The sequence below is a fragment of the Coregonus clupeaformis genome, chromosome 9 (genome assembly GCF_020615455.1).
Source record: "Coregonus clupeaformis isolate EN_2021a chromosome 9, ASM2061545v1, whole genome shotgun sequence".
NCBI classification, from domain to species: Eukaryota; Metazoa; Chordata; class Actinopteri; order Salmoniformes; family Salmonidae; genus Coregonus; species Coregonus clupeaformis.
The window spans coordinates 51760559-51774738 of NC_059200.1; the positions used below are offsets into that span (position 1 = coordinate 51760559).

Consider the following 14180-nt stretch of genomic DNA (forward strand, 5'->3'; position numbering starts at 1 on the left):
GTTCAGTAATAGACCCATGTAATTCCAGTTGATATTGGGAGTTTTTTGTTTTGTTTTGTTGTCACCATTATAGTGCAATTAATGTATTGTTTAGTGTTGTGTAGTGGCTTTGCTGGCATGCATCTAAAAATTTTTTTTGAGTTTGCCCCACCAAGATTTACATGCTAAAATCGCCACAGCGAAGCTCCCATTTTGCTAGTTGTGCTTCTTTGTAAACAAACACACGTGACTGGCTCAAACAGCTGTTTTGGGAAACAAGCAGAGGTAGGACCAAGTCACTATTATTCAAGTCACAAGCCAGTCCGAGTCTCAAGTCGAGTCCCAAGTAGAACGGGTCAAGACTCAAGTCAAGTCCATGTCATGTCGAGTCACAAGTTTTCAAGTAAAGTCTTAAGTCAAGTAAAAAAAAAAATCTATACATTCAATGACTTGTTAAACTACAAATCTTTGTCTATTTGTTGAGGCTACAGGACAGCCCTTTTCATTATTTAGTCTACAAAATATTTTATTAGCCTATGTAATTGTAAAATATGGACCTTGTAGCAGTAAGGGCATGAAATCAGCAGAAGGCAAGGCAGGTTGACGTGCTCAGAGTGTAGATTTATTTACAGGTCTTGGTGATCCAATGGTGAAAGCGCCGTATCATACAAAATATGCAAGTAGATTTATCAAATATACAGGGGCAATAGCCCAAAAGAAATAGCCTCTGTATCAGGCTTAACCTGTCTTATCTGAGAAACCAAATCGAATCTCTAACAGGAGCTCAAACAGGTAGGCCTACATAATAAGCACTTGGCCCCCAGGACCATACAATTACCCAATTGGCAATGACAACCAATAAACTGGTTCTACAATGTAAAAGGCCATTTCCACATCCATTATTAAATTGGTACATTCGTCTTAATAAGACTTAATGATTATTAATGATATTTCAACACTATGCATACATTTCTCTTATTCAACGTTCTGACTCCAAGTGGATGTCACGACTTCCGCCGAGGCTGCCTCCCCTCCTTGTTCGGGCAGGTTTCGGCGTTCGTCGTCACCGTCTTACTAGCTGCTGCTGATCCATTTATCATCACTCCACGTGTCTTGTCTAATTAATCACAAACACCTGGTCCTTGACTTACCGATCCCATGGCATAGTGTTTATGAACTGATACGCAAAACGACACCGGATTCAAAACTTAGAATCTTTCAATTTAAATTATTATATAAAATTCTTGCTACCAATAGAATGTTATTTATATGGGGGATACAATCTTCCCAGCTCTGCAGATTTTTCTGTGAAGAGACAGAATCATTAGATCATTTGTTTTGGTACTGTCCATTTGTAGCTTGTTTTTGGACACAGGTCCAGGAATGGCTAAAGGATTGCAATATTTACCTGGAGCTAACTTTGCAGATAGCATTATTGGGTGATCTGAAAAGTCATAGTCAATCGATCAATAATATAATAATACTTTTAGCAAAAATGTTTATTTTCAATTCACAATCTGTAGAAACAATGAGAATAGAAAGGTTCAGAACTTTTGTAAAACATCACAGTACAGTTAAAAAATATATATGGCAAATATAAATCCTATATGGATGTTGTTAAGAGATAGATGGGAGGTGTTGAATGGAATTGAAGGATGGGACTAATAACAACTAACAACAAATAATAACAAGATAACTAATAATGTAAGCATACTGTGTCCATAATGGGTGTATGGGTTGTAGGTTGGGAGCTTTTGTGGAGGAGCACAGTTGGAAAGATATGGCAAAAAAAAAAAAAAGGAAAAATATATTGAAAAAAAACAACAACAAAAAACACCTGGTCCTTATCCCCAATTAGTCATTGTATAAGTGTTCCCTCTGCTTCCTTGTATGTGTGTGTGATAGTTTGTAGTGAGCTGTGTGTAGCTCGGTTGAGCTACCCTTACCTTGTTGTTGCCAGGGTAGTATTTTCCCCTGTGCCTGAGTGATGTTGTCGCATGCTTGCGCAACTGTTTATGGACGAAAAACTCTTTGGATGCGTATTACTCTCCTGCGCCTGACTCCTTCTATCACACGCATCACAGTGGAACGCAGGCCATGTAGCCTATTTCTATGCGCACTAGGCGCGCGCGCTCCTATTATGCACAACAAAAATGACAGAAACACCGAACTCCGACATAAACGGGAAATATGAACAAAGGAATCTATACATTTAATTAAATAAACATAACTTCTACCTCATGAGTCTTGCGAATGTTCAGAAGGGTAAGAAATGGTTGGCAATAAAATTAAAATGTATCGTAGGCCTATCAAACATGAAACAGAAATATCTACCCGTTGCAATAGTGGTGGAAAAAGTATCAAATTGTCATACTTGAGTAAAAGTAAAAATACCTTAATAGAAAATCACTCAAGTAAAAGTGAGTCACCCAGTAAAATACTACTTGACTAAAAGTTTTTTTTTTTTTTTTTAAACCTACTTAAGTATCAAAAGTAAATGTAGTTGCTAAAATATACTTAAGTATCAAATGTAAAAGTAACAACGAGGGTTGTTCTCTTGATAAGTGTGTGAATTGGACAATTTTCTGTCCTGCTAAGCATTCAAAATGTAACGAGTACTTTTGGGTGTCAGGGAAAATGTATGGAGTAAAACGTACATTATTTTCTTTAGTAATGTAGTGAAGTAAAAGTAAAAGTAGTCAAGTACAGATACCCCAAAAAGACTACTTAAGTAATACTTTAAAGTATGTTTACTTAAGTACTTTACACCACTGGCAATAAACAGTAAGGTAATGGAATGATGAAATGCTAGCAATTATTGTATTATAAGATGAAATATATAGATTTACCACATAGGGCCTATGTATTTAAATGTGTGAAAGCAACAGCAAATATTTCAACAAGGGAAAAAAGCTCTCTCCACTGGCAGGAGTTTGGAGAAGTGAAGAGCAGGGCATATGGTGCGTCTTCGCCACAGTAATATTTGATTTTAACAAAAAATTCCAAAATGTAAGCTTCATGAGTAAATGATCAATATCAAGCAATTGTTACATACCAAAGCACCAGTAGACCTATGCTAGTAATTGTTGCCCATTGCTGGTGAGCTTGCAAAGTAAACAGTTAATATTCTTGATCACCAAGTTACTGGAAATTGGCGGGAACTGGAACAAGCTGTCATACACGTCGATCGAGAGCATCTCAAACATGCTCAATGGGTGAGATGTCTGGTGAGTATGCAGGCCATGGAAGAACTGGGAAATGTTCAGCTTTCAGGAATTGTGTACAGATCCTTGCGACATGGAGCCGTGCATTATCATGCTGAAACATGAGGTGATGGCAGCGGATGAATGGCACGACAATGGGCCTCTGGATCTAGTCACTGTATCTCTGTGCATTCAAATTGCCATAGATAAAATGTAATTTTGTTTGTTTTCCGTAGCTTATGCCTGCACATACCATAACCCCAACACCACCATGGGGCACTCTGTTCACAACGTTGACATCAGCAAACTGCTTGCCCACACAACGCCATCTGCCCGTTACAGTTGAAACCGGGATTCATCCGTGAAGAGCACACTTCTTCAGTGGCCATCGAAGGTGAGCATTTGCCCACTGAAGTCGGTTACGATGCCAAACTGCAGTCAGATCAAGACCCTGGTGAGTACAACGAGCACGCAGATGAGCTTCCCTGAGATGCTTTCTGAAAGTTTGTGCAGAACTTCTTCGGTTGTGCAAACCCACAGTTTCATCAGCTGTCCGGGTGGCTGGTCTCAGATGATCCCGCAGGAGAAGAAGCCAGATGTGGAGGTCCTGGGCTGGCGTGGTTACACGTGGTCTGCGGTTGTGAGGCCGGTTGGACGCACTACCAAATTCTCTAAAACAACGTTTGAAGCGGCTTATGGTAGAGAAATTAACATTCAATTCTCTGTAAACAGCTCTGGTGGACATTCCTGCAGTCAGCATGCCAAAAAACTTGAGACATCTGTGGCATTGTGCTGTGTGACAAAACTGCACATTTTAGAGTGGCCTTTTATTGTCCCCAGCACAAGGTGCACCTGTGTAATGATCATGCTGTTTAATCAGCTTCTTGATATGCCACACCTGTCAGGTGGATGGATTATCTTGGCAAATGAGAAATGCTCACTAACAGGGATGTAAACAAATTTGTGCACAAAATTTGAGATAAAAAAGTGATTTGTGCATATGGAAAATTTCTGGGATCTTTTATTTCAGCTCATGAAACATTGGAACCAACACTTTACGTGTTGCGTTTATATTTTTGTTTAGTATAATATGGCAATACTCTCTCCTGACAATTTGACGTTTGCACTGCACCTGATCCTATAGCTGTACAGCAAATCATCAATCTGTTTGCTAGCTCACCCGACCTGGGTTGATTGACAGTTTGCTGGTCCAATCAGAGTGCTGAGTGTACATTTCACTAGCCAATCTGTTGCAGTTTTTTTTGCAAAGGCGATGCTGCGGCTACTGTCTCTGTCTGCGTGTAGATTAATCCACTTAGACTCTGTGCCACAAAATGAGTGACAAAATATTACAAAACCTGGCCAGATAATTTCAAGTCATCAGTTTCAAGTCAAAGTCAACTCCCGAGTCTTGATGCTCCAAGTCATGTCGCAAGTTTTTTTATTTTCTATCCAGTCGAGTCTCAAGTCATCAAATTTGTGACTCGAGAAAGACTCGAGTCCAAGTCATTTGACTCGAGTCCACAACTCTGGAAAGTAGTACTAGTAAGCTTCATAATGAAAAATAATCTAACAGGCAAAATGATGACGCGATCTGCTTTATCTATTACCTAGTGCACAAGTTGACTGCAGGTATTTATTTAAAATGTACACATTGAATTATTATTATTTTTAAACATATTGAAGTTATTGGAAAATCATACCGAGTGTATTTCAAAATACCCTGGGAGACTGTATATGAGGTATACTGCACAACCCTAATCGTCACATTTTGTGACTAACAGCGGTTCCCCTTTTGGGTGTTCAGCTGAACATATGGATCACAGCTGACTAAAATCCCGACGTGCTGTTTTAAGGCCGTCGCATACTATCCAGTCGAGACGTGCCGTTTTGGTGTTTGGCAGGGTTTTTTCAGCTGTTCGCGCACATTTAATTTTTTCTTGAGGCAAGTTTAAGTTTGGTAGCCGAAGTCTATGCCTCTTCGTCGGTGATTGGTCAACTGTAGGGGTGGAAACTAATGGAATGGAGCTACAATGGACAGCTGCCGTTTTACGGGCTCCTTACCAATTCTGCTATTTTGTGTTTTTTTTGCGCTGATCTTAACTTTTTTGGTACATAATGTTTCCGCCATCATTTCCTATGACCGAAAAGAGCTTCTGGACATCAGAACAGCCATCACTAACCACGGTTTGGATGAAGATTTCTACTTCAACGAGTCGGCGGCGCAGGACATATACTGTTCACCCCGGACCAGGCCCTAATCCCAGAGACTCGGAAAAGGAAGAGACAATGTAAGAGAGGCCGACATGCTGACGAAACTACGTTGGGGAGTAAATAAACCGCCTCTGCCCTCCGTTGTAATGAAAATGCATTCCAAAATGCCAGGGGTGCTGTCCTAAAGTCTGAAATGTTTCAACATGCTATAAGTTCTTCCTCTGTTAAGTGCTTACCATGTGATTATGTTTTCTATCCATGTCTCCACACAGGTCAGAGAATTCCTCAGCACATTGTGACCTGGAAATGATACCTATGCTACAGACTGCACCAGCTCACTGGCCATTCATGCCTTACAGCCTATACCACCTCCCATGCTGTAAAGATTACACCAGCTCACTGGTCCTTACTGCCTTAGACAACACTGGTCCCCTATGCCTTCCAGCAAGGATATATCTAAATCCTGGGTCCTGGAGAGCTATACTGGGTTTGCAGGCTTTTATTCCAGCCCAGCACTAGCAAACCCGATTCCAATATTGAGGGTCTAGAGACTGAAGACAATCAGTTCTGGGGTGGAACAAAAGCCTGCGTACCACAGTAGCTCTTTAGGACTGAAGATGGAGACCTCTGCATTAGACTACACCAGCTCACTTGTCCTCTTGTGTCATTCAGACTATTGGCACCATAATGTGCATGTCCAGAGATTAACAGGGATTGTACATTTATTTATCTGCTTATGACAATCAGTATACTTCCATTTTTTTTATTTTAGGGTTGCCAGATTTAGGTGGAGGGGTGTAGATCTTCTGAATTCCTAGTGAAATTTTAATGTGTGTATATTTTAAATTGACCATGTGGAAGATATGCTGTGTGCTTCTTTTTAATGTAGTCAGTTTACAGACTTGTACGTATTTATATTTTGGCACGTACACATTTTATACACGTGTTAATCTGGTGTGAACACATGGTTTGCTGGACAGATTAAGGCTAGTCCTTGACTAAAATGTTATTTCAAAGGAGATTCTCAATTGAGCATGAGTTCAGGCAGGGGGTGGCTGTCACTTTATTCAAAATGGTTAGATCAATACATGAGTTTCCCTTTGCATTACGTTTTTTTGTGTAATATGGAGAAATAACATTGCTGTGATTAAATATACCACTTACTTACAATTAAGTTGTTTGATGGCAGTTACATATTTGTTCCTGAAATAAATGGTCAAACATGATTGTGAATGCTATTCATATTGCCCTCTTTGAAAACAAATATCAGCCTCAAGTATGATTGAAAAGGGGTTTGTGGTAGTGGAAAGCATGAAACCATGGCACTGACTGGTGTTTTTGGGGGAGTGGCTTGACTGAGGATACTCAATAGTGCCCATCCAGCACAGATGATAATGCATACCTGTGACACATTCTGCATATGCTTACAGTCACCAACATTGGTTCCATGAAAGACTGTTATATGGAATATCCCGTTTGATCTTTTCATGCCCCACAAGCCTCAGCCGCAACCCATATGCCAACCTCACCGGAGGCGTTTGAAAAGGGCTTGCCTTTATGGCCTATTAAAAGTGTCATGCTTCAGAGAGTTTGAGTTAACAGTGGACAGACATATGCATTAATTGATAGCAGTGACTGACATGAAAGTGGAACAAAGTAACCACTTAATATTGAATTGGCTATGTACCCCTGAGAAGTTTGTGGGCAATACATTTGCTAACACGGTGCACTTTTTTATTGATACATGCAAAGATTGGCGTATCACGAAAGTGGGACTTTTCGTAACAGTGCAAGGGTCCAATCATCTTCTAAATATTCCGTTTCAAGGCGTTAAATCGCAAAGCCTTCTCGTAAACCTACCTTGACGTCGCGTGCTTTCCTCTGACAAACATCAATTATATCCAACCATATGTCGGTATTCTATTTTCCTGACCAATAATATGCATGGATTTTGAATAGAGGCGGGGTAAGAAACAACTCGCGCAAAGTAGTTAGGTTGTTAGAAAGTTAATGGCTAGGGGGAAAGAGATTCTCTTCTCGCTTCAGGAGAGTTTCGGGGTTTTTCTGAAGTATAAATATAATTACTAAAATACCAACAACCCCAAAGAAAGTTCAAGACAATATTGCGTTAATTAGAATACAAAATACTAAGGGAAGTATGCAGGATGCAGTAGCCGGGGCGGCAATGCTGACGGACGGCTTCGAGGACGAGATTGACTCGGTGACTCCGCGATCCCATGGAATGGGGCTTGGAGCCACACCAGGAGCCAGACTCGGGGGCCTAGGGATTGGTGTTGGTGGAAAGAAAGTCCGCTTGTTTGGAGAGGCTGGTGGGCCTGCAGCTGACAGGCTTGATTTCAAACTCGCTGCGGCCGCCGTGCTTTCCTCCGGTCCCAGATCTGGCAGCGACGATGAAGTATCTGAGGTAAGCCACTCATGCTAGCTAACCAGCGAAACTGGACAAGAAGATTCATGTTAGTCAACGTTCCCTAAGAAAAATACCGTTTCTTTCGACGATATCATGAACCCTCCTTCCTTTCTTCTATCAACTAAAATAGTATCAGTCAGATGTCTTGTATTTTGGCTGATAGTTTGAAGAGTATTGGCTAGCAAGCTAGCGACATGTTTTGTAATTTGACATGATATGAACAATATTTTGGCGGAGGCTTCGACCTAGGCCTAACGTAGTACTGTGGCAGCACACACACAGCGCCATCAACCGCTAGCTAGCTAATTATTGAAATGTAGCTAGCAAAGATTAGATACAAGTTTGTTAACCTATTTATGTCAAACTGGCCAATTGTTTTTAACAGTTAGGTGTAGACAAGTGTTTCTAGCTCGTGTTAGATATAGTAACTGGCATGCAATCATACATCCACTTATTCACTGTCACCCCAGTTGTCTATTTAGTTCTAACGTTAGCTGGCTAGGCACGTTCGCCCTCTCAGAATAGCACGCTAAATAGTTACAGTAACAAGTCCTCCTGATTTAACACGCAGTTTTATAGATTTCTACAGGTACTTCGCCAGGGTTGATGGTACACTTGCCAAACGCAACACAGCCTGATATGTTTGCTACAAGCGTGATGCTGAGCTGTCAGTCAAGATGTTAACTCGAGTGGTGATGATGCAACATCATTCAGTAACTTCAGGGATTAGAAATGCCCCAGTGATCAAATCAAACGTCACATTTTAGTTAGAAAATTATTTCCTACACCTATTCTGGTCTCTAACCATTTTCATGTGGACAGGTTGTTTGGGTTTTGTAATGTGTTAATTGTAAAAGTTTTTTTTCATATCCCAACTCTTCATGAGACACCCTTGGAGAGTGGGGTCACGGCCAGGGTCAGCCATTATCAACGGCGACCCTGGAGCAATTAGGGTTAAGTTACTTGCTCAAGGGTTGTGACTAGAGTGAGTACAGCTATGACCAGAAGTGTCTTTTCGTAGCAGGTTAGGAGAGTATTTTAGCTAACCCTAACTGTTTTCCTAACCTGCTACGAAAAAGTCACTTCTGGTCGTAGATGTATTCCCTCTAGTCAGAACCTTGCTCAAGGGCACATCAAACGCTATCCTCTCCAATTATTGCTAATGTGAGGAGTAAGCATGTCTTGGGGGTATGATCTTTTTGCCTCTAACTTTCTCACTCATCATGATTCACAATTAATTCAGGATTATGCGTAATCATGGTAGCATCCACTTTAATGTAGAAGATTTTAGAAACATATATTCTTATTTACGATGAAAGTGACTCCAAAATGACAGTACATTATTTACCATTCACTTCTATTGGGCACAAAATAATCTGTAACACAACCAAAACAAACAGCAAATGCATCCAACAAGTTTGTTTTGGTTGTTTTGGTTGGCATCACAAGCTTTATCTAGTCATTGCGTGCTAGAAATATTGGACCAAAAGCTAAACATTTGACTACTTTAATATACATAGGCCTATAAGTTAATTTGTCCAAATACTTTTGGTTCCCTATAATGGGGGGGGGACTATGTACAAAAAGTGCTGTAATTTCTAAAAGGTTCACCTGATATGAATGCCCTCAAATTAAAGCTGACAGTCTGCACTTTAACCTCATAGCAGGGTCCAATGTTAAGTCGGGCCAGTTGGCCAAAAATCTACTGGCCCAAACAGAATTTCTACATGGGGTAGTTTGTAAATGCATTAGGGTCATGCAGGGCCTAGGTTTACCTGCTTTCTCTATATATATTCAGATAGTAATAGGCTACATTTGGCTATGGTATGTATTAAAAAGCTGTGTAATATAATTTAGCAATGGAAGACCATTATTCTTTAAAATTGAATTGTGACAGATGAGATCCACTGGCCCAACACATGGTTTTACTGGCCCCAGGCCAGCGGGCCATCATTAATGTCGGACCCTGCTCAGTCACTGTATCATTTCTAATCCAGTGCTGGTGTACAGAGCCAAAATAACAAAAAATGTCACTGTCCAAATAATTTTGGACCTCACGTTATATCCAAAATTACTTTTCTCATTTTTGTTTTCCTCATTTTGGTATTTCATGCAGGTTTGTCGACTTCTGGCCAAGGAAAACTTTTGAGAAATACATTTTTCTGTCAGCTGTTAAAGGGTTTCTATCAATAATTACATTTACATTTTAGTCATTTAGCAGACACTCTTATCCAGAGCGACTTACAGTTAGTGAGTGCATACATTTTCATACTGGCCCCCTGTGGGAAACGAACCCACAACTCTGGCATTGCAAGCACCATGCTCTACCAACTGAGCTACAGGGGACATGTATGAAAATAAGTGATGTCAGAACAGGTTACACATCAGGGTTTCTGTTAGCTGGCAATGGCTGACTTTTAGCAAAAAAATAAAATGAAAAGCCACTAAATAAAACTGTTGCCAGCCAAAATGAAAAAAATCCCATTGCAAAATAATGCTTTGTATTCATTGATGGAAATAACAGTTGACAGAAATACATTTGACCGTCATGCTTATCGGACTATAGTTTAATTTGCATAATTTTGTGGAATTATATTGGCCTGTGTATTTTCGTTAGTGACCATTTTATCTTATTCATCCAACACAACTATCGCACGCGCACAGCATACAGAGCCTATTTTGAGAGGGATTCCTCCTGTAGCTCCTCAACTGGTTGCTGTGGGAGTAAAACGTGATTTTATAAGCCCATTCATTGAGCAACAATTCTAAATGCAATCACGTGTTCAAAACAGTTTTGGTGCACAAATAAAGAGCTACTATTTTTATTTCTCAACTGGTAATTGAAGTGAGCCTCCCATTCACCATTCAAGTGCAGGCAACAGGCTATCAAGCACATCACATTTACATTTTAGTCAATTAGCAGACGCTCTTATCCAGAGCGACTTACAGTTAGTGAGTGCATACATTTTTCATACTGGCCCCCCGTGGGAATCAAACCCACAACCCTGGCGTTGCAAGCGCCATGCTCTACCAACTGAGCTACAGGAGGCCCTACCCACCACTTTACAATGTTCGCTGGAGACAGTATGCAGTTTGAAACCATACTTAATTGTTTGAAACCTGAATGTTTTATTTCATATTATGAGGCATGTCTTACCTTGCTTCAAAGTAGCCTATAGGCTAAATCCGACCATGGAAAGATGGGGGCAATTATTTTATAAAGACTTCATAGGCGGTGAGTTTCAAGTTATCCTACCATTTCTACCGGTCTGCGTGCCAGTTATGATTTTCATATGCATATCTTTCATGGAAAAGTTTCATTTCAATAATAACGTTTTCTCAAAATGATTAAAATCTAATAATCAACTAATGTGAGATCACCAGTCTCTTCCATATAGACACATTGATACACCGGGATGGTGGCACATGAACCTCCCGAGTGGTGCAGTGGTCTAAGGCACTGCATCGCAGTGCTTGCTGTGCCACTAGAGATCCTGGTTCGAATCCAGGCTCTGTCGTAGCAGGCCGTGACCAGGAGACCCATGGGGCGGCGCACAATTGGCCCAGCGTGGTCCAGGGTAGGGGAGGGAATGGCCGGCAGGGATGTAGCTCAGTTGGTAGAGCATGGCATTTGCAACGCCAGGGTTGTGGGTTCGATTCCCACAGGGGGCCAGTATAAAAAATAACTTACAGTTAGTGAGTGTATGCACTCACTAACTGTAAGTCGCTCTGGAGAAGAGTGTCTGCTAAATGACTAAAATGTAAAATAGCCTATAGGCCAATGCAGCAGTACAGTGCCTTCAGAAAGTATTCATACCCCTTGACCTATTCCACATTTTGTTGTTACAGCCTGAATTCAAAATGTATTTTCCCATCAACAAACAATACCCCATAATGACAAAGTGAAAACATGTTTTGAGAAATGTTTGAAAATGTATTAAAAATGATACAGAAATATCTCATTTACATAAGTATTCACACCCTTGAGTCAATATTATTATTTATTTATTTTATGGGGGAGTAGATCAGCTTTAATAGTGCAGATTTATTGTAGCTTCCATCAATGTAATTGTCTACATAATTTCCAATCCCCCATATATTGTTTTGCTTAAATATATACACTACCAGTCAAATTAATTTGTGGAATTTATTTCCTTCTAAATGCATTTTAGCCAAATCAGTTGTGTTGTGACAAGGTAGGGGGGAGGGGGGGGTACACAGAAGATGGCCCTATTTGGTAAAAGACCAAGTCCATATTATGGCAAGAACAGCTCAAATAAGCAAAGAGAAACAACAGTCCATCATTACTATAATACATGAAGGACAGTCAATACAGAAAATGTCAAGAACATTTAAAGTTTCTTCAAGTGCAGTTGCAAAAACCATAAAGCCCTATAATGAAACTGGCTCTCATGAGGACCACCACAGGAATGGAAGACCCAGACTTACCTCTGCTGCAGAGGATAAGTTCATTAGAGTTACCAGCCTCAGAAATTGCAGCCACAGAGTTCAAGTAACAGACACATCTCAACATCAACTGTTCAGAGGGGACTGTGTGAATCAGGCCTCCATGGTTGAATTGCTGCAAAGAAACCACTACAAAATGACACCAATAAGAAGAGATCTGCTTGGGCCAAGAAACGCAAGCAATGGACATTAGACCGGTGGAAATGTGTCCTTTGGTCTGGAGTCCAAATTTGAGATTTTTGGTTCCAACCGCTGTGTCTTTGTGAGACGTGGTGTGGGTGAACGGATGATCTCCCCATGTGTATATCCCACCGTAAAGCATGGAGGAGGAGGTGTGATGGTGTGGGGGTGCTTTGCTGGTGACACTCTCTGTGATTTATTTAGAATTCAAGGCACACTTAACCAGCATGGCTACCACAGCATTCTGCAGCGATACACCATCTCATCTGGTTTGGGCTTAGTGGGACTATCATTTGATTTTCAACAGGACAATGACCCAACACACCTTCACGCTGTGTAAGGGCTATTTTACCAAGAAGGAAAGTGATGGAGTGCTGCATCAGATGACTTGGCCTCCACAATCCCCCGACCTCAAACCAATTGAGATGGTTTGGGACGAGTCGGACGGCAGAGTGAAGGAAAAGCAGCCAACAAGTGCTCAGCATATGTGGGAACTCCTTCAAGACTGTTGGAAAAGCATTCCAGGTGAAGCTGGTTGAGAAAATGCCAAGAGTGTGCAAAGCTGTCATCAACGCAAAGGGTGGCTATTTGAAGAATCTCAAATATGAAATATGTTGATTTGTTTAACACTTTTTTTGGTTACTACATGATTCCATATGTGTTATTTCATAGTTTTGATGTCTTCACTATTATTCTACAATGTAAAAAATTGTAAAAATAAAGGAAAACACTTGAATGAGTAGGTGTGTCCAAACCTTTGACTGGGACAGTGTATATATCTCTTTTAAATATATTTTCCTTTATTATTTTCCCCTAACCCTACCACCCCTCCCCTAATTGGAGTAAACTAATGGACAACAGCACTTAGGCTTCTACTTCCAGCTTATAAACTCAACAAAAAAAGAAACGTCAACTGTGTTTATTTTCAGAAAACTTAACATGTGTAAATATTTGAATGAACATAACAAGATTCAACAACTGAGACAAACTGAACAAGTTCCATAGACATGTGACTAACAGAAATGGAATAATGTGTCCCTGAACAAAGGGGGGGTCAAAATCAAAAGTAACAGTCAGTATCTGGTGTGGCCACCAGCTGCATTAAGTACTGCAGTGCATCTCCTCCTCATGGACCGCACCAGATTTGCCAGTTCTTGCAGTGAGATGTTACCCCACTCTTCCACCAAGGCACCTGCAAGTTCCCAGACATTTCTGGTGGGAATGGCCCTAGCCCTCACCCTCCGATCCAACAGGTCCCAGACGTGCTCAATGGTATTGAGATCCAGGCTCTTCGCTGGCCATGGCAGAACACTGACATTCCTGTCTTGCAGGAAATCACGCACAGAACGAGCAGTATGGCTGGTGGCATTGTCATGCTGGAGGGTCATGTCAGGATGAGCCTGCAGGAAGGGTACCACATGAGGGAGGAGGATGTCTTCCCTGTAACGCACAGCGTTGAGATTGCCTTCAATGACGACAAGCTCAGTCCGATGATGCTGTGACACACCGCCCCAGACCATGACGATCCCAAATCGATCCCGCTCCAGAGTACAGGCCTCGGTGTAACGCTCATTCCTTCGACGATAAACGCGAATCCGACTATCACCCCTGGTGAGACAAAACCGCGACTTGTCAGTGAAGAGCACTTTTTGCCGGTCCAGCGACAGTGGGTTTGTGGCCATAGGCGACGTTGTTGCCGGGAATGTCTG

The 14180-nt window shown here is 41.1% G+C and overlaps 1 protein-coding gene across 6 annotated transcripts in view; it reads left to right on the top strand.

The window, feature by feature from the left end:
• The first annotated feature begins 7402 nt into the window (after nucleotides 1–7402).
• The window catches only part of LOC121574074 (ankyrin repeat and KH domain-containing protein 1), an 87757-nt gene continuing 80979 nt past the window's right edge, over nucleotides 7403–14180 (top strand). For all 6 annotated transcript variants that reach the window (XM_041886650.1, XM_041886653.1, XM_041886651.1 and 3 more), the window contains exon 1: nucleotides 7403–7821. In XM_041886650.1, the coding sequence (XP_041742584.1) occupies nucleotides 7555–7821 (267 nt within the window). In that variant the 5' untranslated portion in view covers nucleotides 7403–7554. The remainder of the gene's footprint in view (nucleotides 7822–14180) is intronic.